The 24,961-nt window shown below is 42.9% G+C and overlaps 1 protein-coding gene and 1 long non-coding RNA gene across 6 annotated transcripts in view; both read right to left on the reverse strand.

Annotated features, from left to right (window-relative positions):
* HHIP (hedgehog interacting protein) overlaps positions 1 to 7,963 on the reverse strand; it is a 73,182-nt gene extending 65,219 nt beyond the window's left edge. For 3 of the 5 annotated variants that reach the window (XM_083755676.1, XM_083755675.1, XM_083755674.1), the window contains exon 1: positions 7,156 to 7,962. In XM_083755676.1, the coding sequence (XP_083611802.1) occupies positions 7,156 to 7,428 (273 nt within the window). In that variant the 5' untranslated portion in view covers positions 7,429 to 7,962. Of the gene's footprint in view, positions 1 to 7,155 lie in introns of all 5 variants that reach the window. The other 2 variants (XM_083755673.1, XM_083755672.1) reach the window with 1 other exon arrangement.
* Positions 7,964 to 15,938: 7,975 nt separating this feature from the next.
* LOC310852609 lies at positions 15,939 to 24,750 on the reverse strand. Its single transcript, XR_014568316.1, has 2 exons — positions 24,697 to 24,750; positions 15,939 to 16,125 (listed from the first exon to the last, which is right to left on the reverse strand). It is a non-coding gene; the product is annotated as an uncharacterized lncRNA (long non-coding RNA).
* Positions 24,751 to 24,961: the final 211 nt, after the last annotated feature.

Here is a 24,961-nt window from a genome sequence, read left to right on the forward strand (position 1 = left end):
GCAGTTTGAATCCACGTGATGCTCCTGCTTTGTCCCAGCTCCTGCCAACCTAGCAGTTTGAAAGCATACCAGAGCTAGTAGATAAACAGGTACTGCTGTGGCAGGAAAGTAAACAGTGTTTCTGTGTGCTCTGGCATTTGTCACTGTGTTCTGTGACCCGGAAACCTGTGTGTGGACAAACACTGGCTCCCTTGGCCTGAAAGTGGAGAAGAGCACCGCACCCCATGTTGAATTTGACTGGATTTAACCATGCAGGGATACTTTACCTTACCTTTACCTTACTTGGATACAATGATTTTATCCCCAAAATGCTTTACAAAAGTCACAATGGGTCACATTGGTTCATCCACCTCCTTTGGGCAGAGTATAAAAGGCTCCATACTACCCAAAAAGTTCTGTTGTGTGGCATAGTGAGGATGCAATGGAGGCAGCAAAGTGCTTCTTCATTATATTCACTGCTATTGAGGAGACTCAATAATGAACACTCAGTTGCATTCATCTGGATTTTTCTTCTACGTGTACTCAAGCTGTTTCATTGCTCTAAGCTCTGGTGATACCAAGAAGTCAATTTGGCTCTACAAACAGGACAGGGTGCTCAAGGGCAACCATAGTCAACATCATCCACCTAGTCCACAGGTTAACCAGGATTTTGACAGCAGTATCTCCCAGAGTAGCCTGGAAACCAATTGGATCCATCAGCAAAAGGCAGATGATTCTAATAGGTCTCCAGCTGCTGAAGAGGGAGAAAGCAGCTGAATACCTAAATCTGAACAGGAAATTATAAGACTATGACAAGTAACTGAGGTTAAAACTCCCCACTTTCAGATCACCCTCTTCCCAGCTGGTGGACCAGATCCAGAGTGTGGTCTGCCATTTGCATTAGGCTGATAGCACCCCATGGTTATTATTGTGACCATAGAAGTTCTGAGGCATCCAAGATTTAGTGGCCTCAACATGAATGTTGAAGTCCCCTAGGATCAACAGCCCGGGGTGGGGGGTGGGGGTGGGACAACACTACCTCCAAGACCACTTCTGTTAGCTCAGGCAGAAAGACTGCTGGGCAGCAAGCTGGATGGTAAATTAGCAGAATCCCTAATCTGTTCCAATCGCCTGATAAAAGGCAAAGACACACTAGATTCCCACTCAAGAAAACAGGAAGCCTGGAGAAAGAGAGAGAGAGAGAGAGAGAGAGAGAGAGAGAGAGAGAGAGAGATATCCAATTTCTACTGTCACAGCAACCCCTCTTCCCTGACCCCCCCAAGTTTGCCCTGACACTGTACCAAGTACTCAGGTAGGGAAAGGTGGGTAAGATAAGTTAAACTCAGCCAAGTACTGGTAACACAAGCCAGGTCAGATTCACCATTCACAAATTGTGAATGAGGGAGATTTTATTTAAAACTGACCTGGTACTTAATAACAGCATCTGAGGGCTGGCTGATAACCACAACCACAATTACTCTGGCAAGAGAAGAAGCTGGCACAGCCACCAACTCTCTGTGTCAAGTCCCCCTTACTTGGCATGACCCTTCTCTCACACCATACTTTGTCACAGCAACTGGGGCCTGCTGAGCTCTCCCCAGCTGATCCTACTGCAGACACATATTAAAAATCATCAACCCAAGACTCAAAAGAAAAATAAGACCCCAGACTGTGCTTTTAAATTTTAACTGGGCAAAACAGCTAATCTCACAGAATAAAAGACCCATATAAAGCCCCTCATTCAGTAGATTAACATCTACTGGTGGTGGCCCTTGCCCTTGAGTCCTCCCCAAAGTGGTGCCACCCACATCTGCCTAGCTCTTGCACCCCCAGCTCCCAGAACTCAAGCCTAGGCAGGGCTGCCACCCAAAGCAGCAAGGGGTGGACTTCCGCACAGCTGACAGTGGAAGGTCAGCATTGTTGGGCATGAGAGAGAGGAGAAGCAGAGCAGGGATTGGGCAAGGAATGCCCACGTGGGTAGTTGGTAGTTGCAGTTGTTGCGTCCTGCAAAAATTCAGACTACTGTATTGCACATGAAATGAACAAAAGCTGACTAGGCTGTAATTTTTGTTTCCTCTTTTTAAATATCTCTCACTACATTACTTTCTTCCCTTTTACTACAGTGTTTAAGGCTCTTGGGACACTGGGGTTCCTCTCTCACAGGCCTTGAGCTGCTAAGCTGCCCCTGTTTGCCTCCTCCAAAAGCACAGGAAGCAGCTCTGTAGTGAGCACCCCTGGAATTTGACACTCCAGATTTGCCTAGTTTGCCTTTATGGTTGGATTGGCCCTATGAAATACGTGTTAAGGACTCACTCACACAGGGACTTCCCTCACCTATGGTGGCACACACACACACAGGATCAAAGGTGTGCCCAGAGAAACAGGCCTAATGGGGTGTGAGGAAGTCTCTATGTGAACATGCGCTACTTGATCTTGTCTCTGTGTGGTATGTTAGTTCATACTGCTCTCGTATTGCAGACTTAGCCTACTTTGCAATATATGAGTTCTGGTACACAGGAAATAGGCTTATACCAACTCAGCTTTATGCCAGCCCAATACTGCCTACTCTTGAGTGGCAAGCTGCTCTTAGCTTGAGGCCATTCACATAAGCTGTTACCTTATTCTTTTGACTAGGACATTCTGCATGCCAAGCAGGTGTTCTACCACTGAGCTATGATTCCTTTTCAGATTACAGATCAGTTACCTGAGATCCTGTTAACTGATGATGTCAAGGACTGGGACTTTCTGCATGCATCAGTTCCTACAGACCCTGTTTCACTCACTGGCAAATCTGTCATGGGCATGGCAAATGTGGATTAATCTGAATAAATGCACCACTCCCCCCAAATGTAAAATGTATCTTTAAGAATGAGCATACATTTTTTTTTAAAAAAATCAGATTTGTTATACTCAAATTAGTTTGCTGTTTCCAAAAGCCATATGTAGAACCATGAAATTATAGTGGCTTAAGCTTACAGTATGCTTACTAATTATTATGCCTACTGACTGATTCATAACATATGTTAACTCATCCTTTAATCTCTACCCAGGAAGCTGAAGCCAAGAGAAGACAGGTGAGATAAATATGCAGGGACTTGTAGTTTACAAAGTTGGGTTGGCACTATTAAGCTAAAGGTGAAAGGGAACAGCCATATAGGAGCATAATTTCTTCTGATTTTACAAGAGAATCTGGCCAACACAACTTGTACCATTTCACAGGGGTGCAAGGAGGCAAGTCAGCAGAAAAATCATAGCATTCAGTTCTGATGTTAATATGAAGCAGTATTTGGTATACAAATAATTATTCCTGCGAACAGAATGCTTTCAAGATGGTTCAGCTGCTAGTTTCAGCATATGCTTCATTTGGTACTATAGTACTAGATTATGTCATTAAGGAGTTCAGTTTCAATTTTAGGACAATATGTAAATAGATCATTGTACCAAGGCAGCTGTTACAGGGACCCCAAGATGAGTTATTTGTTTAGTTGGATGTGTTCAACAATAGCTTTTGTTGAAGAAAGAGCCAGAGCAAACAAATGATTGTAAAAGGGCACACTTGAAAACAATTACTTTTCACCCATTCCCTGACAGCCTTGGCTGTGAAACCAACTAAGGTAGAGAAGATCACCGTGTTTGACAGCCTGTAAGAAAACTTTAAAAGAAATAATGCACAAAACTTTAATGTGTCATTATTTGCTTATGAATTTAGAGAATCAAATGGTAAATGGAGAATAATCCAGAGCACCAGAAGATAGGGATAAAATGTCAATGACATCATGCATATAAAACAAAACAAAATAAAGATGATAAAGGGAGACTGTAATTTCATGTGTCTGTGCATTTTCTGTTGCAGCTTTGCACTACTTAAGAGGCTGGCAGCATTTCATTAGAAATACAGATCAATAATTTGATCATTAAATTGCCAGAGGGTTGACAAATGTAGTCTTAAGCCAAGAGGCTTTTTGTGATTAGAAATGACTGCTGAGTGTGCTTCATTACTTTTAAAAACTGCTGAAACACTTATTTCTTATCACCCTTACCCTTGTCTGTGGGTGGGTATATCATAAGTGCAGTGTCACAGCACAGCCATAGAGATGTACTTCCTGGAGCATTTCCAGAGCACCCTGTTCAGAGTCTGCTATCACTAAATCTACTAGACGCATTTTGCATGGAAAGTCATCCATTACGTGTCACGTGAATCAGAAGTGGCAAACTTTCCAACGCACACTTACCTGAGAGTAAATCCCATAGAAATCAATGGGACTTGATTCTGAGTAAGCATGAATAGGATTGCACTGCACATGAAAAGGGGAAAAAATGCATATTTTTGTCCATCTGGTACACAGACGTGCAAAAATGTTTATTGCCAAGTTTTGTTTGAATGAATGATATGATATATATGGATGTGACATAGCCTGAAATGATGGGTTGAGATGTACATTAAATCATGTCCTTCCAGTTAAAAGTGTTTTTAGATGTCACCAGCCACAAAAGAAAGAGTGCTAAGAAATCAAGTTCTGTAGCTGGGTAGAAATGCAACTATTGTGTAAAGTCTGTATCACCTTTAATCCACCACAGAGAGCTTATTTATTACAGGGAGATTTCAGAGAGTCCATCCAGCAGATGCTGATGCTCATTTCTAGATGTTACTAACAGGATAAACTAAGGACATCCCCCCTCCCCGCTTGACTCTGGCATTTGTGGGTTTCAGTTAGAGACTTTAGGAGGTTATCTGAATGTACTTAGTGTGTAGTTTAATGTGATTACCACACAGGAGCTTTGCTGACACTACCTCTGGCCAAACATGCGGAGAAAATATTCAACCAAACTCCTGCTGCATCTGGTAAGAATAGAGTTTCCTTTGCTGAAATCCCTGCAGCAAAGACAGCTCTCGCTCATCTGGGAACAGAGGCGATAGGACAAATGCTCTCTCAAAAGGCATGAGCATTTGGACAGAGCTGGGGACTGAAGGAGAATGATGTTCTCCAGTTTCACCCATTAGCGAACCAACCAACAAATACAATGGTGTTGTTGTTATTCTTTTGCCATAAGCAACAGGACTCTGTGTGTGGGCAGCAGTTTAGTGGGGAGGAGGATAAGTCGACCCCTTTTTGTCCTATTGATTTTTTCCCTATTTGCATGACTTGAGCAAATTAAATGATGCAATATGGCTTTTTGTTACAAAACAAAGTGAGAGATACCACCCAGACACATATGTTGATTCGTAGAAGCTGTTTACATGAGAATGGAGTGAAATCTACCGTGAACTGAGCATAAAAATTCGATTCAGGCTGGGTATTTTTTTTTTATTATGCTTGGGCCAGAAAGACTGAAACACAAGTTTTCCAAGACGCTCTCAGACCTTGACAACTGCAGTGTTGTAACGGAGGAATTCTTAATTAAACCTAAAAGCTGGAAGGGGGAGCAGGGGGAAAGAGGGGGCAGTGAGAAAGACACCTGATTGTTTATTTCACGTGCAGTGATTCTCAATGACATTTATTCATCACGTTTCCCTCCCTAGATCCAGCATTACACATTGCCCTTCTGATCGAAACAATAGCCTGAAAAACTTAGAGAACACCAACACGCTGGAACGCAGAAGAACAGCAGACCCCTGAACAGGCGCCCTTCTTATTCCAGGATGCCTAGGATTTTTCATTTATCCTCAGAATGCCGTCAAGTCTAATGACGTTAAAACTGTCATGCTGCAAAAAAAGGAAATTCTCTCTCTCTCTCTCTTTCCACACACACAATCCAGTAGATACCCTCCTTTTATCCCGTTTGAGAAAGATCCATTTGCAACCGCTCCAGTTTGTCGAGGAACAACTTCAGGGAATCCTCCCCCCCCCCCTTTTCTCTCTCCAGAGCAAGGGACCGACCTAATCGGTGGAAGAGCTCGTAAAAAGTTTGCAGCGTCCTGGCATCATCTGCTCTCCCAATCACCATCTGCTACCCGAAGTTTCCTGACCAAACATGTGGAGAGAATCATACACACTTTTCTACCCTCAGAAAAAATAAACGGGGAAACCAAAGCCACCTTAATTTACAGTCCCACGGCTGCCAGGGAGCGTTGACTGACTCCAAGAAAACCCTCCAGACTTTATTGGCAGCATCTCTGCCCCCCCCATCCAGTCCCATGTCTCATCCAGACCGGGACGAAAGTCTACCTGTTTTCTAACTCAGCTTCTTTCTGCTCTCTTCTAGATGGGACCACCTGACAATTGGGGCTTCCAGGGGCTGCAGCATCCCTTCACTATACAGTAGTACACAAAATTTCCCAATTTTACCCCCCCCCCCATTGAATTGTTATGCTAGATTGTTAACCTGCGGTCAAGGTTTGGTTTTTTTTTTTTGTACAAACTATCTGCCCCGCGTCCAGATTTTGACATCGCCACTCTCTGAAGACTCAGCATCAGTGACCATCCAAAACCTTGTAACAAGTTTTTCAAGGACTGTTGTGCTTGAGGTACAACAGAAACCTGCAGGAACCAACACACACGCACGCACGCACACATACCGTGCTCCTGAAATTAACACCCCATCCTAGAAGAGACGGAAAGGAAACAAGGGCACAACAGTATCAAAGGTGCCAGTATCCAAGAGAAACAGCAGCGCTATCTTCCTTACACGTTTATGCTCAAAACTAAGTCAAACTATACTTAATGGGGCTTACAGTGCGAGCCAATGGAAGTTCACTTGCAAAAAAGTTCAACGGAGTTTATTCCCGGGCAAAAGTCCGTTTGGGATTGCAGCCTTCTCTCCTTTGCTAAGCCTGAGTTTGGGATAACATGTGGGTTGATGAAGAAGATCTGAGCCACTCCAGAGTTTCATGGGCTCCTTGGCCAACAGAAATCAGTCCAGGTGAAGACGTCTACCTATCCCCCACCCTCACCTTTCTCCTCTACTGCTTGAAGCACCCAAGCTCAGGCCACCTTTGACACCTCCCCAGAGCTGTGGCCTTCTCGCCACCTTTGCAAGCCTGCTGAAGAGGAGAGAGGCAGACAGATACAGGTCCACCTCTCCTTGCTTCTCCCCAAGGAGTCTCCTTCCACCCTCCCAGATCAGGAGGAGGACCCCCCCCCCCACTTACAGATCCAAAATCATCCTCCTCCTGCTGCTGCTGCTCAGGTGAGCCCCGGAGTGCGCAGCCCTCCCACCCGCCGCCGCGCGCCTTACCTTGTTCTCCACGTGCAGCGAGCCCTGGCTGTCCGCCCTGGGGCAGCAGGAGAGGCGAGGGTAGAAGCCCCGGCACACGAGCTCCCCTCCGAGGGGTGGCTCCAGCAGCATCAGCCTCCTGTCTCGCTTCTTGAGGCGCCTGGGGGGGCTGCCGTTCAGGCACCTTCTCCTCTTGGCCCCCCCGCTCTCCCCAAAGCGGGCCTCCCCCTCGAAGAAGCAGAGGACCACGGCCACCAAGAGCAGCTTGAGCGGGAGCATCTTCAGAGCGACCATGCCTCCGCGAGCTTCCCTGGCAAATCCCAAGGCAAATCCAAGAGCGAGAGGTTTCCGTGTTGTGTGTGTGGGGGGGGAAACCCCTTAGATCCGGGGGTGGAGGGGGGGGGAGAGAAAGAGAGAGAGAGGATGGGGGGGGGAGGCCTCCAAGGAGGGAGTGAGTGATGTCTGAGGGACCAAAAAAAGAGGGGGGGGGAGAGCGCACGTCGCGTGTGGTGTAAAGCGGGGCTGGCGAGGGAAAGGTGCCGCGCAGTTTGCGCGGGGAAGTTTGCGCGAGGGCCGGTTTAGTTGGCGCGGCTGAGGCGTCGAAATTGCCGGCGCGAAGGGCTCCCGCGTTGGCGCGGGAAAGAGAAGACGAGGAGGAGGAGGTGGTGGTGGTCGTGGCGGTGGCGGCAGCAGCAGCAGCAGCAGCAGCAGCAAGTCCCTTCTGGTCGTTCCATAGAAAGGCGGCCGCAATTCAGCGACGACAGCCTGGCTGGGGTGATGCCTCCTCTGCTGCTGCCGGCGGGAGCTGGAGCTCACTAGGGCTCTCATGTTTCGCTCCCTCTTTTCTTCTTATTTTTAAGCAGCGCGCGGGGAGGTGCTGCCACCGCGCGCCCCCTCACGTCACCGAAAAGAGGGACTAGCGGGGAGAAGAGCGAGAGAGCGTGTGCGTACGTACGTGGCCGTGCGCGCGCGCTGGGGAGAGAGGGGAAGCGGACGGTCACGGGGCGCGAGCGCGCGGGGTAGGCGCGCGCGCACGGACGAGGCGACTGGCGGGCCGGCTGGCTGGCTGACTGGTCGGCGCACTCGTGCGCGCTGGGCCGAACTGCCTGAGGGAGCAGAGAGAGAGTGGCGGGGGTCGGAGGGTGGGCACGTAAGCAGCAGCCACCGTTGGCTGAGAGGAAGGTCCGGCAGCGACAATAGCAGCAGCCGCGGAGAGGAGGGACAGGAAAGAGGCGAGTGAGGAAACTTGAGGGAATAGCCAGCCCGTGGCCCCAGGGACCCTTCTTGAGCAGGACTCAAGAATAGAAGGACCCCCCACGCCCTCCTCAAAAGATTTGTGCATTGCAAGGGGTTGGATTAGATGACCCTCTTGGCATGGTCTAACTCTGCAATGCCTGCAGACCTCCTGTGATTTCAATTAATTCAGTATAGTGTGAGGTAGCCCACTTGGCCGCTCTGCAGAACTGGCACGGTTACAGGTGCGGCATAATATTCCTTCTGCATTTGCAAGATCTTTTCATGTGGCAGCAGCTACACTTTGCAACTCCCTGCTGGTTGGCATCAGGCAGGCGCCTTCTCCATACTCTATTTTTTTTTTTTTTTTGGCACCTGCTAAGAACATTTTTGCTGAGGCAGTCCTATCGGATCTCGACGTGTAGTTGTTGAGGTGTCTTTACTGTTAATTTTAATATTAACAGTATTACAGTCGTACCTCGGGTTACATACGCTTCAGGTTACATACGCTTCAGGTTACAGACTCCGCTAACCCAGAAATAGTGCTTCAGGTTAAGAACTTTGCTTCAGGATGAGAACAGACATCGGCGCGCGGCAGCAGGAGGCCCCATTAGCTAAAGTGGTGCTTCAGGTTAAGAACAGTTTCAGGTTAAGAACGGACCTCTGGAATGAATTAAGTACTTAACCCGGGGTACCACTGGAATGTGATTTTAATATTTCCTGTAAACCTGCTTAGAGGTTTTATTACAATCAAGTAGTGTATAAATTTTGTTAAACAAATTAATAAATTAAATGTCCTGTCCTGGAAGCCCTCACCTGCAGAGATTTGGTGGACAGCTACTAGAGAGAGAGGAAAAACTCTGGGGTTGTTTCTGTCTTTCTGTGCTTAATAATAATAATAATAATAATAATAATAATAATAATAATGGATCTTCTTCCCAAAGGAGACCCACCTACTGCCTCTCCAGTCTATCCTATTTATTTGATTTGCTCCATATGGTTTTGCATCCCCAATGGATGTTGTTTTTAACACTACTAGGGTGTTTTTTCTTTATTCTTTGTTCATTGTAATTGTTTATTGCCTTGGATATCAACAATAGGAGATCCATAATTTTCAAATAAGTAAATAATGTTATTGTACATATTTTATAGCCTTTCTTTATCCCTGTGAGATGGAAGGGGCCTGTCATGGACTGTAGCACACAGAAACTGGCTCCACAGAAGCAGTGCATGGGTTACTTCAATTAGCTTGCAGCTTAATTGCAGTTTTTAATGGTTCAGCCAACCATCAATGAAAACCTGTTCCTTGATCTTAGGAACCATCACCCTCAAAATTTGGTTAAGATATTTTAAGAGATGTCCACATCCACTGCAAACAGAAAAACAACTTTCCAAAATACACTCTGTTTTGTATATGTTATTAACATGTCCTAAAGTCATCTTAGGGAATATGGGTGGCGCTGTGGGTTAAACCGCAGAGCCTAGGACTTGCCTATCAGAAGATCGGCGGTTCAAATCCCTGTGACGGGGTGAGCTCCCGTTGCTTGGTCCCTGCTCCTGCCAACCTAGCAGTTCGAAAGCACGTCAAAGTGCAAGTAGATAAATAGGTTGGGATACCCGGTGGGAAGGTAAACGGTGTTTCCGTGCACTGCTCTGGTTCTCCAGAAGCGGCTTAGTCATGTTGACCACATGACCTGGAAGCTGTATGCCGGTGGCAAAAGCGAGATGAGCGCTGCAACCCTAGAGTTGGCCACGACTGGACTAATGGTCAGGGGTCCCTTTACCCTTTACCTTTTAAAGTCATCTTGAAGGTTGCATTCTGTGATCTTCTTGATGGCAGTGGCTCCTTGGAAGTTGTGACAGGGTCAGTAGAACAAGTATGTGCAGAATGTATACCTACCTGTGCATGCATGTATATTCATGGTCTTAATTCTTCATATCTTTTTCTGTGCTTCAGCTTCTGTGCACTGGGAAAAAGGCACCACTGGTTTTACAGGTGAGAAGGAGCAGAGGGATATCTTTTTTCTTTGGTTTAATGTAAAATAGGCTGCAAAACTGGTTATTCTTTCTCATTTCATGAGTTTTTCTGATCTTAACTGGATGCTTCTATGATATACACGTGTACTACTAGATGAGTGGAAGGATCAGAGCTCACTAGGTGGATTCCATAAATCTTCCCTTTGCAACATGTGCTATCAGTTTAAGGCTGGTGCTGTGGAAACTGTGAGGCTGACACAAACACAGCTTTTCAAATTTGCAAATCAAATGCATTCGTTTCCTTTTGGCAACAGCTAGAAATTGCACCATGTGGATCTGTGAGATTTGTTGAGCTCAAGGCTCGCTCTGAATGTTATTGCCAGCAAAATCTTGTGCTTTGCAACATCTTGAGATGTTAAAAAAGAAAAAGGTAATGCAGGAGTACATAAAAACCTTATCAGCCGCACACATCCCAGTTTAACTAAGTGAGAAGGAAGCAGTAAAATATAAGCCACATTGAAATTGAAATGTGGTCTATATAACTTATGCAGGGCTAGCCCAGTAGCTGGATGACTAATGAACAGATAAAAATTATTTCCTTTCCCCTTTAGTGTCATGCTAAATTAAGTATTTATCAGGGTTTATGAGCAGCTGTGCCTGCAATCTCTCATGGCATCCAATTCATAAACATAATTCTTACATTAGATGTACATGAGGATAAAACATGGTTTGTTTATTCTCAACTGAAAAGGAAGTATCAATCATATTGTAAAGTCTTCCTATTTGTGTTCTGTGGCCAGTTGAACAAAAAGTTCCCTTTTTAATAAAAAATGTTCTGTCTCCATAGTTCTTGCCACCAAATTAATCAATTGTGTGTTCTAAGTGTTCACAATATTTGTACCCTGCCTTCTAAGTTACGGTCTCCTTGTCAATAATTTATTTACTAGTGTTGGCATGCTATGACAGGGTGCCAAATTAGTCTGGATTCTCTACTTCATTGTGGCAAAGTGGGTAAATTGGAAGATGGTGGTTTTTGCTCTCTATTGAGTTCAGTCAGTGGAGTTTGACTTACTCCATAACTTGCCAGTGTTGGAGGTAGGTTCTGAGGAAGCACAGGACCTGACAACTTCCTATCATGGTCCCATTTCCACGTAGCTTGGGTCATCCCTTCACTGGTGAAGTTGTATCAGCAATACAAATATGCCAACCTGGACTTGTGCTGATGTATCTGCAAAATTATGCTTATAGATATTTACTGGTGGACTGCACATCTTGAAGTGGGACTGCTGTATAATGATACCCCCATCCCATCCTGCAGCCGGCATATCTCAAGGATGGGGTTGCATCCAGAGTCTGACAGGTGCTTAGTCACCAAAGTTTATCCGCTGACATTAAACCTCTTAAATATATTCTGAGAAGAAATGCTCACCTTTCTGGATTATTCTACATGTGCTACAAATACTCCAGATGTTAGTGTCACGGCTGTTTCTAGGTAAATATGTGAATTAAGATTTTAGATTGTTATTTTTTAAAATATTTGTTCTAAGAGAAAATGTAAGCAGGTTGATGCAGTCACTTAGATCAAATTCAGATGCCAATTTGTTCAGGAATTTTGGATATGAGAATAAAACTTCTTTATCCCTAAAGAATTCTACCAAAGGCACATCAAGCCCTTATGAACTCTGACTCAACTTATGGCAGAACCAACCATATTTCAAAATAATAATAGTAAATAAATACATAGCCCAAGACGTGAGAAGGGTTTACAGATGTTGAAACCATTTGCTCTGGGCTCTTTCTGATTAAAATATATATACCTATGTACTTTACTACACAGGTGTTGCTTCCCTTGTACAAAAGTAGGTTGAAAATGGGATCCCATATATACTAGTCAATCCAGATATATTCAGAGCCCCAGTACTAATGCAAAAGAAACAAATTGAACTGAGGTTTGTCTCTTTAAGAAAAACACCTCTCAACTTAGGCCTTTTAAGCATCTGCCTGTTTTGCTTTTGCTTTAAAGATTATCATTTTTTAAAGTTAATTTATGAATTGTTTCATACGAGGCATCCCAAAGAAATGTACATTATAAAACAGATAGAAGATTTATAACCCAGGTATCAAATCTTCCCAGTGCAACCAGTTTGCACTATTAAACTTTCCATTAAATTATGTTATTAATTAATACACTTGGTATTACTGAGAATATTCAGCGCATTGCATCCCTGTTTCTTGTGCCTATGGCTCCCAAATCTACTGTGGCTCATAAGGTTTTCCAATTAATAGTGTATGATGGCTGACCTATATTAATATCTTTGAAACTGATGTCATTGAAGATTTAATAACATCCTCCATCCTCTCATCTAGCCTGTTTATGAAAATCACTAGGCAGTTTGTTGGCCGAAGACTAATTGTAGTACCATATCTACTGTACAATGGACCACACATTGCAAGTTTTAGCAGTTGCAGCAACATAACTGATCACATTGTCTTCACTCCTTTTCAGCTAGGATGGTAACTTCGCCTACTTTTGTAACCCACACCCACTTTCACCCACTGTTGTAACAAGTAGTTAAAATTGGTTTTGATTACTTGTTTAGCGCTGGTGTCAGTCTTATGAGAAATCACATGTGGGGGAGATGTTGATCAGGTTTGAAGAATAATTCCTGGTATTATTTTTCAGCAAGAAATTCCCATGCACCTTTTTTAACGTACATATTGCGGCACAGGAATAAATCTAGTGCAAATCATGGAAACAGTCCACCCTTTCCCCCTTCTATATATTGTTTATTTCACCATGTATTAATGAACTGTAACCCAGGCTGTGTTCCAGCCTGCTTAGTGCCTTTCCCATAGCCAATATTTCTCTCTCTCAAGCTCTGTTAAGTATTGTGCTTTAAACTCATACTACATTAGCATAATTTATGTCATGACAGATCCATAAAACAACATTTTCCAGATTACTGAACACATAGCTTCATATAACCCTGTCTGTGCCAATTATGAGTTCATCTACTAGCAGTTTTGGACTTTAAAAAATTCAGACAGGGATGAACTGAACAACCGGCCTTCTTTTGTCTTATTCATGTCAAAGAGCACTTCCTGTTTTTGGCAATTTTGGCCACTTGTGAACACATTCATGTTGTATCCATGCCAGCAATGTTAAGTAATGACTCTGCTAAATTTTGTTCTTTATCTGCATGTCCCTCGCATTTTGGAGGGTGGGGGACACACCTTAAACTCAAGCATTCTTAGTCTTGACTTTTATAAACAAAGGGATTTGTCTTTTGGGCACTAGGTGGCAACAATATCAATGTATCTTACTCAAGTTAGGCTGCAATCGTACCTCACTTTTTGCTGGGCTCTGTGTGTCTTGTCTGTGTGGATTGGGCGGCGGTATCCCTCCACTCAGAGCTGGTCCACCTATGAGGCAGGATGGGGCAGCTGCCTAAGGTGGCAGAACCCAAAGAGGTGGCGGTGAAGCAGCAGCAGCTTCTGGCAAGATCTCGCAAAAATCTTGTGAGATTTCACAAGAGCTCCGTGAGGTCTTACCAGAACCTGTTAACATTACTGCTTTTTGGGCACTGCCATTTGTCCTAAGTAAAGAAAGCTTCAGCTGTGTGTGTGTAGAGCTTTTGCCGGGATGGGGTGGGGTAGGGAGGCACCTTCCTATCTTGCCTCAGGCAAGGAAGGGCCACCCCTCTCTCTACCCATCCTTCCAAACTCCACCTGTGGTGTTACACTGTGGCAAATATTGCCATTTCGGCATCCTTTTTGCACCCATTTTGACTGGTTCCAAGTATTTTAAATGTCCTCCAGAAAATTCTTCAGCATCTTAGCACAAGTTTGTCCTGATTTATACGTGTTTGAATGCAATTTTGCCTAATACACAAAATTTAGCAAAGCAATTATCCCTAATACAATTTCCTTTTTATATGTTTTCCCCCCACTAATATATGCTTTTCTATGCACACATATTGTTGTATATGTATTTTGACACACATTCCTTGACTGGAGACCGGTATTGCAAAATTTGGAGAAGTATAAATTTTGAAGGATGGCTGTGTTTCAGTTCTCAGGTTTCTCAGTGTATCTAAAGGTGTTGCCTGGTTCTCAGCAAGAAGACTATATTTACCCCTCTGCCTTCAGCTTTGCCACCACTTCATCCTGTTCTGTCCTTCCCTCTGTTGGTTGAAGGATCTTCCCTTTCCTGCTTCCACAGGAGGGGTGTTGGGGAGAGCTAGCAGGTCTGCTTTCTCTCTGATGTCTAGAGTCCTTCAGCCCTTCCATTCCCCACATCTGCACCTGTTCCTTCCTCCTCAGTCTTTTGCATCTGGGGCTGCCGAACCATGCCAGATCCTGATGGAGCTGAGGGGTAAATGACAGTTAGAGTGTTGTCTACTGAAACATTTAATTTTAATTGGGGTGGGGTTTTTTTGGTGTATTTTTGTTTTGTTTTAGGAATTCCTATCCCACTTTTGGCATTTTCCTCAGGGTGGTTAACAACATTGTTTTGTTCATTAAAAACAATATAAATATGCTTTGTTCATGGAATATAATAAAATGTGTAATTTGTGATTTATGCAAATACTCTCCCCGAGTTATATAACCGTACTGCCTAGTTCGCAGACTGGTAACATTGTTGTTTACTTCATGGAATAAGCAAAGTCTTTCCTGAATTAGGCAGAACATTTCATCACTGACATAATGAATTGGTCAATTGCATAAATTATTATGCAGAAACTTCGTTTCATTAATGAATCAACTGTCATCATTGGCTATTTTGAATTAGGCAGAAGCGTTTCCAGTTTTCATTTAATTACACTGGGGATTTGTACAAGTGATGGATTAGATGTGGTTGCCCATTTTTCATATTTTGCTTATCTGAACAATGAGGCAAGAGTTAAGACACCCATGTAAATCTATTGTGCAATAATACACTACCTGTCATTAGCATAACTATCGCTGTGGATTGTGAACCTCTCTCCAAGTACACATCCCAAACGTTTGACATGTCTGCCCACAATTTCTACCTCTCCATCAGTCTTGTAGACAAACGCAATTTCACCATCCATTTAGCATATTTGTGTGCAACCACACACATTCAGGTTTGGAGCAAACTCTGCCCTCACAAAAATGTTGGTATTTGTCAAATTAGTGTGCCTTTGCAAAAATCATCATTTTTTGCTGTAACCCAAATGCTCCATGACTAGGAAAATCCATTCCACATGCTCCATGTTAAGTCCTAGCTTCAGCTGCAAGGAACCTTACTGTGAGGGATATGGGAAAGGTCAGTGCTGCATTCCTCTTTTAAACTGCTCAAAATGGTATCCTCATACCACACAGGAGAATGGGTGTAGCCAACATAAACCGTTTTCTAACCACAGTGCATAAGGATTTAATTATAATAAATTGCACCAATAATTTTTCTTGCTAATGAACAAAATACTTCCATAACCTCAAGAGACACACACAACCTCTATGTGCAAATTATTATCCACTTAATTCATGTAACGTAAAGAGAGAAATTTCACATTCATGTGCATTTGGGTCACAATTCAGGAAAAAAATAGGCAACTGAACATTCATGCCTAAACATGCGATCTCATACATGTTTACTCAGAAATGTACCATTGTGTTCAATGGAGTTTCTTCACTATTAATTGAATTGAATAGAATTGCAGGCTAAGCTCCATTGGTTTCAATGGGATGTTGCCATATTTATCTTCTGTTGGCTTTCACGTTTTTTCTTCTATAGTGTCATTAGACTTCCACTGGACCCTGCAAGTGAAGAGATGTAACATTTTTAGAAAAATAGGGCCAACTTGGAAGGTTCTTGCTCACAGTCCAAATGTACCTTTCCTCTGCAGGGGCTGAGCTCTGAAAAAAATGGTTCTGCAAATTGGCAAAAGTTGGCTGAGGATGATGCTGATAGCCTGCCATCACTGAGGCCATAAAGAAGACTTGCTCCACTTTTTATAGCACTTTTTTTTTTAAAAAAGGTTTCATTTATTTTTAATATAAGGTACAAATACATGTGACACCCCGCCCACCTGCCCACAAAAGGCTGCCAGCTGCCAGAAGCATGTAAAATCTCATGGCTGATGGAGCATTCCGTGTGCTGGCATGCACATGTGTCATTGGCAAAACCAGGAAGAAGTTAGGCTCAGGCTGTGACTCAGGAACTGACTTCAGGTACTTTTTTCATATTATATCTGTCTTCACTTCCAACAGAGTAGAGTGCTTGTAGACTGTAGTTCTGTATGCAACCTTATTGTATTGTTAATTGTCATAACAAACGAAAAAGAGTCAATGTTCTAAAAGAAAGCGATGGCGATGGTATCCAGAACCAGAATAATGAGTCACCATTTTGGCCCTAGGAATTTAAGTTATTGATTCCTAAATTATGCTGTACAGTATAATAGTGTATATTATAGTAATGGGGACTGGGGAGCAGTCTATGAAAGGAACCAACAGGTGGTAAAGAATGTGAGTCATCTTAATTTGTATGTCCTCGAAATATTTTCTCCCTTTGTTCGGTCTTGAGAAAACTTTAAAGTATTAAACTTCACTTGATTTTTGTATTAAAAAGCTGCATAGAATTAAAACCAGATTTTATTGACTAGCAGCAGACTGTGAATCACTGACGCATAGACTTAATGGCCCGCCTGAGACCAGAGAAAGTTTTTTAAATGTTGAAATTGGCTAAAATAATTTAAAATTTGTAAGGGTGGTGAAAAATCCTTGGCTAATGCTGTACTTTTTTTGAGTACCCATTTAATATAAGTTTCTTGGTGTACTTGTTAACAGCATGTTCAGTCTTTTTAATTTCTGATCTAGTAGAACTGCTTGCATTCTTTAAAAAACATTGACCTTAAATGAAACCAATATAACAACTCAAAATATCTAGTAAGTGTTACTGCTTTTTAAAAAACACAGCAGTGAACTTCCACAAAACTCTGTTGAACCTAAATAAAATGGCTTTGTGGATTGAGGTGCAAAAATAACACCATAGTTAGTTGTCATAAGTTACGCAGGCTATGGAAGTCTATGTTGCTTGGTTGGAAAGCTCATACTGACACAAATCCCATTATAGAGTGTGCAGAGGTTGCCATATATGGAGCGGTGGCTGGTGCTAGGGTACAGGCAGAGACGTTTTCTGAGTTTTATTGTGACCTGTGGTGGCACAGTTCCAACTCATTCTGGGACTCTGGCAGTGAGTCAGTTGACTTGGGTGGTGGGTCCTTCACAGGTTGCCGAGACAGCTAGCTTCCTCTGGTTTCTGAAAGGACACCTAGTAGGCTAGAGTGAGGATGGAGCAGCTGATTTAATTCCTCATGGGATAAAACTGGCTTCTGCATCTCACAAGCTTTTGGATTCAACCAAAGAAAATAACAAATGTGGCTGAGAAACAGAGGAGACAGGCACAAGAGCCAAGGGAAGGGAGCTAGCTGCAGCATCAATGGGGTCAGAGCAAGTTTGGAAAGGAGACACGCGGAGCTGTCCAGCGAGCATTAAGCCCATGAGATTGAATCTTGGAACAGTGTGATGATCTGCAAGATGTCCAGTTATAGAAAAGAAACTTCCTGATGGGCGTTCACTGTAACAACAAGGCTGATTACCTTAATGACAAGTCTTCATGGAAGGGAACTCTGAATGCTAATAAATTAAAGTATCAAGTTGTTACAAAATAGATCAATAGCCTCCTGCTGCAAAGTGGCAAGGAGGTTGTAAGGGGCTCTGGCAAAGCAGACGTTACAGCAAAGTAAGTGAGGTTTCCCTCATGGAGAAAGGCAGTAACATTTCCCAAGCTATGCAAATTTAGGCTTAGTCCAATTACCAGTAGAATATATTTGCAGGAAGAAGCCTTTAGGACCAGATAAGGGTGTGTGTTTGCATGAGATATTGCAAGGGCTCTGAGGACAAATGAACCTTGCACATTGCTGTCCATGTGGCTGTTCAACTCCATGCATAGCTGCTGCTGTGAGATACTATCCTTAAACTAGCATTACCTTCTCTGTTACTTTGCAATGGCATCACATTCATTGCCCAGAGCAAAGCCAAAAGAGAAACATGATCCTAGGGCCCTTGCAGAGTTCCAGCTGAACCAAGCTTCTTAGTAACAGCAGGTTGCCTCTGGGTTGCATTTTACCAATTCAGAGTGGTGCACCAGAACAGAAATAGCCTACCCTCAAGGATCTATGTCCTGTAACATCCAGAAGTAGATTACTGTAATCTACCTGCGGGGCTGTTTCTGAAGATGGTTTTGTAATGGAAATCAGCCCAAAATACATCTGGAAGGGAATTAAGTTCACATTATACTTGTGTACCACCAAATGCACTGGAACTCAGTTCATTTCCAGGCTCATCTTAGTGTTGTTTTTGACCTTTAAGGATCTTCATGACTTGGGACCAGTGCACCTGAAGGACTACTTGTCTTCATATGTGCCAGCCCACACCTTGGGATTTTTAGTGGAGGACTTTCTTTAGGTGCCAGCACCATGTGAAATGTAGTGGAGAGTAGCAAGGGAAAGGATCTACTTGGTAATATACCCCAGCTATGGAAAACTCTTTGCAGGGAGACTTGCCTGGTACCAAACTGGATGTCTTTCTTCTTCTTCTTCTTCTTCTTCTTCTTCTTCTTCTTCTTCTTCTTCTTCTTCTTCTTCTTCTTCTTCTCCCCCCCCCCCCCAGGGTTCTTAATCCTCCACACATTACTTTTATATTGCTTTGTGTTTGTTTCTATCTGCTGACAACTTTTCACTACTCTTTTATGTTACATATTTTTTACTCTGTTTTATTGTAATTTTGACTTGCTGAATACTGTCCTGGCGCTTGTTGAGGGGTGCGGTATGAACCTGTTAAGTCAGTCTTTGCCAACCTGGCACTCTCCAGGTGTTTTAGACTACTTGTCTCATCTTCCCTAGCCACCACATGGCAAAGGCTGCATCAAATAAACCAATAAATAAAAGCCCCTTTCCATCTGGAAAAGCCCTGTTGGATGAGACCGTGCAGATGCAATGAGATGCAAAATCATTGCTTCAGATGGTTCTAAGACACATTAGGACAGATTTGTACCAAGTTTTGCTCCACTTATGTTCAAGCCATCATCACAACTATATCATATCCTGCACTCTTCTATGAAAACCAAGGGAAGAACAGGGGTTTGGTGGCTAGGAAAGGATGTGTAATCACCACTGTGTCCAGCATTTGAGTCAAGTCCTTATTCTATGAAAGGACTATGGCTAACTTTAGACAACTAATCTCCTAGAGTTGTCTGATTCAGATCTTTTACATCAATGACAGAGTAGAGACAAACTAGAGATGCAGCGGAATATTATATAGCACTTGTATTATTCGCTGACATGGATACTCTCAGACTTCAGATTCTTCAGAAAAGTTTTAAAAGGCAGGGTGGAAATCGAGATTGAGAAAACCCTTGCTCAAGAGAACCTTTGTTTAGTTGATTTTGGGAAATAGTGTTAAAGAAATGAAAGTAACATATTGTGTCTGACATAACTGTCACAGAGAGAACTTCATAGTGGCATTTACATTTTGATTGGAAAAAATCCACATTATTTTTCCTACAGAGATCTGCAATAACAATTGAGATGGGAGGTATTTCCTTGAGATTAATGGCTGGTTAAGAGGAGTTGATGGCCCAAGGCTCAACTGGGGGCCATTAAACACAGCCGGTCATTATTCTGCAGGAAATGCTCCAGGCTGAAGTCATTACATCTAGTATAAAATGGAAATGAAACAAGCCATAGGTGTGTGGATTATTATTATTTTGCAATAAAGCCATTTCTATTAGTATTAACAGGACATTTATAGGGATGTCTGTATTACAGAAACTCAATTGCTTGAATTAGCACCCATATTTCATTTATTCTGTGACATTTTATAGTTATAGGATTCTTTATATTTGCATTAAAGTTGGGATCACATTCACTATTGTATCTGTTTTGTTTTTTAAGCAAAATGGTCTTTAAAACCAGGCCCAAGTGAGAAATCCAGATTTACTGACTCAAAATTTCCGGGGAGGTCTAGCTTTAGGATCAGATTTTTACTTTCATGAAGATAACCCCCCCCCCATGCATATTTTATAATGGTAGCGTTTCAATACTGTCTGCATTAAAATGTCAAAAAGTATATATGTGTGTAGTCTAAATACCTTTTTTCTTATGCACCTGGTTACTAATTTTTCTATTTTGGATGGGGAAACTCATTGGATTCAAATGAGTTGGCATATAAAGGGTGAATCTATCAAATTTGTGCTTTCCAAATCACCCACCCTTCCAAATTCACACTTATCCAAATTTTGTGAAGCAGTTCTCCAACCAGTGTTTACAAAAATGTACTATATTAGGTAAAAGTGTGCAAAAACATAAATACATTAGTGAAAATAACATACAAGGATGCACTCTATTAGGAGAAAATACTTGCAGAAATGTGTATATTGGTCAAAATTACATCAACATGTGTTTATTAGGGGACATCTTCTCTAAAATGCTGAAGAATTTTCATGAGGTTTTCTTTTTATAAAAAAATTGCAAATTGCTGCTGAAACGTAGGGAACTGAATTTAAGATTGGAAAAATGAGAACCTGAGGGGTTCTAGAAGCAAGGCTTCTAGAAAACGGAGATAGACAGCAACAATAGCTTTTTAGCAAGTGCCATATTTTCTGCTCATTTCAATTTCTTCAAACATGGAATTTAAATGTTTGAATTTAGTCTGACTAAACTCTTAAAAGATGAGTGCATGATATAATTTGGGTCAAAACCATTTGCATCCAGAAATCCCCACCCAGAACATTAGCACAGAGCATCTGCAGGGCACCAGCTTGGGCACGGTTGCCTTACTTTAATTAAGTGTTGGTTGCTTCTTTGATTTGGGGGAGTGCTCAACGAACAGTTTATGTAAAACAATTTCAATTACTTTAACCATACTTCGTATATCACATTTAATAAATTTGGTTCTGTACAGTGCACGAATCAGCTATAATGTTAAGCATAGTTGCACATGTCTCCTCCTTGTAGAAAATGTGATCTGATGAGGTTATGTTTTATTGTAATTGCCATAAAAGAATACGTGGGGCGGTGGCTCCTAGCTGCTATGTTGGGAGCTTTATATAAAATGTGCAATGAGTACTTGCTAATTAAATAAAATGAATTATCCCATTTAGCTAAATCTCTTAAGCCTTTATCAATGATGACTGGAAATCCAGCACATAAAATATGTAAACATCTAATAAAAGCTGAAGCACATCATGAATACATGGCAGTAAAAGTCCAGAGAGCCATAGAATAAATTACTTACGTTCACTTTAGGTGTTCTGGAAACATAGCATCATTTTTCCAGTTTTGACTCATATCAAGACCACCCTGAAGAACAGCTTAATTTAACCAAATCCCCAAAGACTCTGTATTTATCATTTAGTTTATAAGTTTGGCAGCTAACTAGACATAACAAAATATGCAAATTAAATTACATCTGACGATTACACAAAAGCTCACGCTGTTTGCACCACAGAATAGCAGTGTTTTTAATTTGGTAGTAACAGCCAAACCTAGGGGTGGTAGGGGAGAGGAAGAAAACTTTAAAATAATTGACAAAAAGATGTCATGCTTACCCAAGTGTGACCCAAATCACAACTGATCCTTACATGCCTGTCTAGTGAAATAGTTTGTGAGAGACTTAAATGTGCATGAGAGGATAATGATGTGCATCCTTTAGTTTTAGGAGCTACCAAGGGCAAAGGGTTTGGGGGAGTCATGTATAGCAATGTTTTCTCATAATGCTCAGTATAGTCAGCAGTGCATCAATACGACAGAGGTTTTAGGGCAGAGGCCAAGAACCTGTGGTCCTTCAGATGCTGTTGGATTCTAACTCCCATTATCCCTGACCACTGACTATGCCAACTGGGATGGGGGATGGAGAAATATCTGTAGGGCCACAGGTTCCCCATCCCTATCTTTGGGAAATAATGGAAAGGTCTAAATATACAAACGCCTCTGGGTCTTGCCCAGAATTTTCAAATAAAGGAATGCTGCAGTTAAACACACACACATTATTGGAGATATATCAGTCCAGGAAGAAATAGCAAAGTTGCTCCACTGTTTCCTGTTCACAAATTCTGTTGGTAATGTGTGTGTGTGAGTGCACACACAAAAAATTGAGGAGAAAGCTGATATTGTGGCTTCCCAGTTTTTGCCATTTTGACCCCAATAAAAGTCTAGAGAGTGAGGAAATTAATGTTCTTTACTGGCCAATGGACTCTTCTGCAATCCACTTTCAATATTCTTGTAGGATACTTGGCATCTGATTCTTTCATTACTTTATTACTTTATCCTTTTGTTTATCTTGATGAACAACCCCTTTAGGATTGAATAAAACTGCTTAAATCTTTCTTTTGGATATGCAGCCACAGTGTGTAGCAGGAGAAGCATCCATTGCATATTGAACTTCCCTGGCAATATATCTGTTTTGCAGGAAGAATTTGCAGCCTTTATATACTCTGATGTACTATGACATATAGATTAACAGTGTGAATATGGCTCTAGTCAAAGACAGGAAGTTGAGTGGTTATTGCACTTAGCAAAAGCAGCAGAGTCTGAGCCAAACCCGAAGAGTACAATGCCAGCATTTGACAAGCCAAATCAGTAATGCAGGATTAGACTGGAAGCCTGGAACCAAAGAACTAGCTGATAGGTTCAAATCTACGTGTGATATTCAGTCTTTCCACATCCTCCCTTTTTTATTAGCTTCTTCGTGTTTCAGCCTCTTGTCTTTCCGCTTTGGTCTGCACTTCTCAGTCTGTTGCCTACACTTTATGTTTTCTTCAGCTACCTGTCTTCCAGCTTTCCCACCTCCCAGGATCTCTTTCCAGTCTTCTGCCTCCCCACAAAAGTTACTGCTTGAAACACCCACACCACACATTTAAAGCACATTGCTCCCCCACAAAGAATCCTGGAGACTGTGTGTCTTGGGCCCTGTGATCTCAACTGGCTTGGGGCTAGAGTGGCAGTTGCTGTCAGGTGATATCATGGACTGGTTGGATGCAGAGGAATGGTGGGAGGAACCAGCTGGGGAACCACTAAGGGAAGAAGGCTCAGAGCCCAGGGAGTAGTGGTGGGACAATGATGAGTGGTCAGAGGGAGAAGAGGAAGACTGGGAGGAGGAGGTGTCTGTGGCCGAGAGAAGCCCAGTCTCAGAGCAAAAGCTGGAGAGGAGGGAAGCCAAGCCACAGAGATAAGTCAGGCAGAGTCATTGGTGTCTCCCCCTCCTGCTGTGATAAGCTCCCCCAATTTTCCCAGAACCAGAAGAGGCATGAAAAGGGCAGAGGAGAGGTTGGCTGCATGAAGGCGCAGTCACCACATTGGAACTCTAGTGCTCTGCTGCAGCTAGGGGTGGTGTGTCCCATTTCACCACTCTGCCCTGCTACTCCTGCTGCTCCTGCCACCACCTGCTCTGCCACCGCTGTGTACTCTGCCCCATCTGCCACTGATGGAGAAGTGCTACCGCCATTGGAACCAATTTCAAGTAAGATTGTGCCAGTTTTGGGTTAGAGCTCATAAAAAGTGGACACAATCTCACCCAAAGTTGGCACCACTGGAAGATGAGGTGGGGCGGGCAGGGAGCCCGTGGGAGTGCCACTTTGAGGGCTTTTACTGTCCAAGACAGTGGATTCACCCTGCCCAATGTCTCTGCTGCTCCTGAATACAGCTAAGCAAGACAGGGACTCACAAAAATCACTTTGGGTGGGGGGCACATCTGGCATATCCTGTAGGCATGCCTCTGCTTGGAATGCTCATGAGCATTCCATGTCATCACAGCAGCCCAGCCACTCAGTGCTAGAGGCTTCATGGCCACAAATATAATGCAGTGTTAAAGAAATAGTATGGTGCAGGATACAGGACTGTATAATATCCTAACTATGGCTTGGAGGCGGCATCAAGAGCAGTAGTTATGAGTCATAATATATACACCTGACATAACAGCAATATACACATAACTTGATGAAATCCAGAGAACATTCCTAGGCATTCCTGTTACTATAACTACAGGTGCATGCTAGCAGAACACATGTTTATGGCAAATAATGCAGTTTTAGGAAAAATGCCTTAGCGGAAAATATAACAGCCTGGAAAAAGAGGAAGCTGAACTGAGTAGACAGTCCATTTTGTTCAAGTCTTAATCCTTCATTTTGAGTTTGTAGGATAGGGTTCTTCTGGATAATTTAAACCAGGGGTGGGAAGCCTGTAATCCTCCAGATGTAGTTGAACACTTAACTTTCATTAGCCCCAGCCATGCTGATGTTAACATCAGGCAGTAACAATCTGTAATCCCCACCTGCCTGCCTTCTTACAGCCAGTTCAATGGGTGGCCCTGGCTGTCAGCTTCCTCCTCCTAAGTCTCAGGGTTGCCCTTCTAGAACTTGGAAGGTTGGGGATGGGGACAACACTGGAATCAACTGGCTCTCCCTGTCATTGGCTGTGGCTCCACCTATCCTTGGTGCACACTCACGCCATACATTGAAATCACTATGATACCACTTTAAACAGTCATAGCTTCCTCCAAATAATTATTGAAGCTAAAGTTTCTAAAGAGCACCACA

This window comes from Podarcis gaigeae, assembly GCF_964106915.1.
Source record: "Podarcis gaigeae genome assembly, chromosome: 9".
NCBI classification, from domain to species: domain Eukaryota; kingdom Metazoa; phylum Chordata; class Lepidosauria; order Squamata; family Lacertidae; genus Podarcis; species Podarcis gaigeae.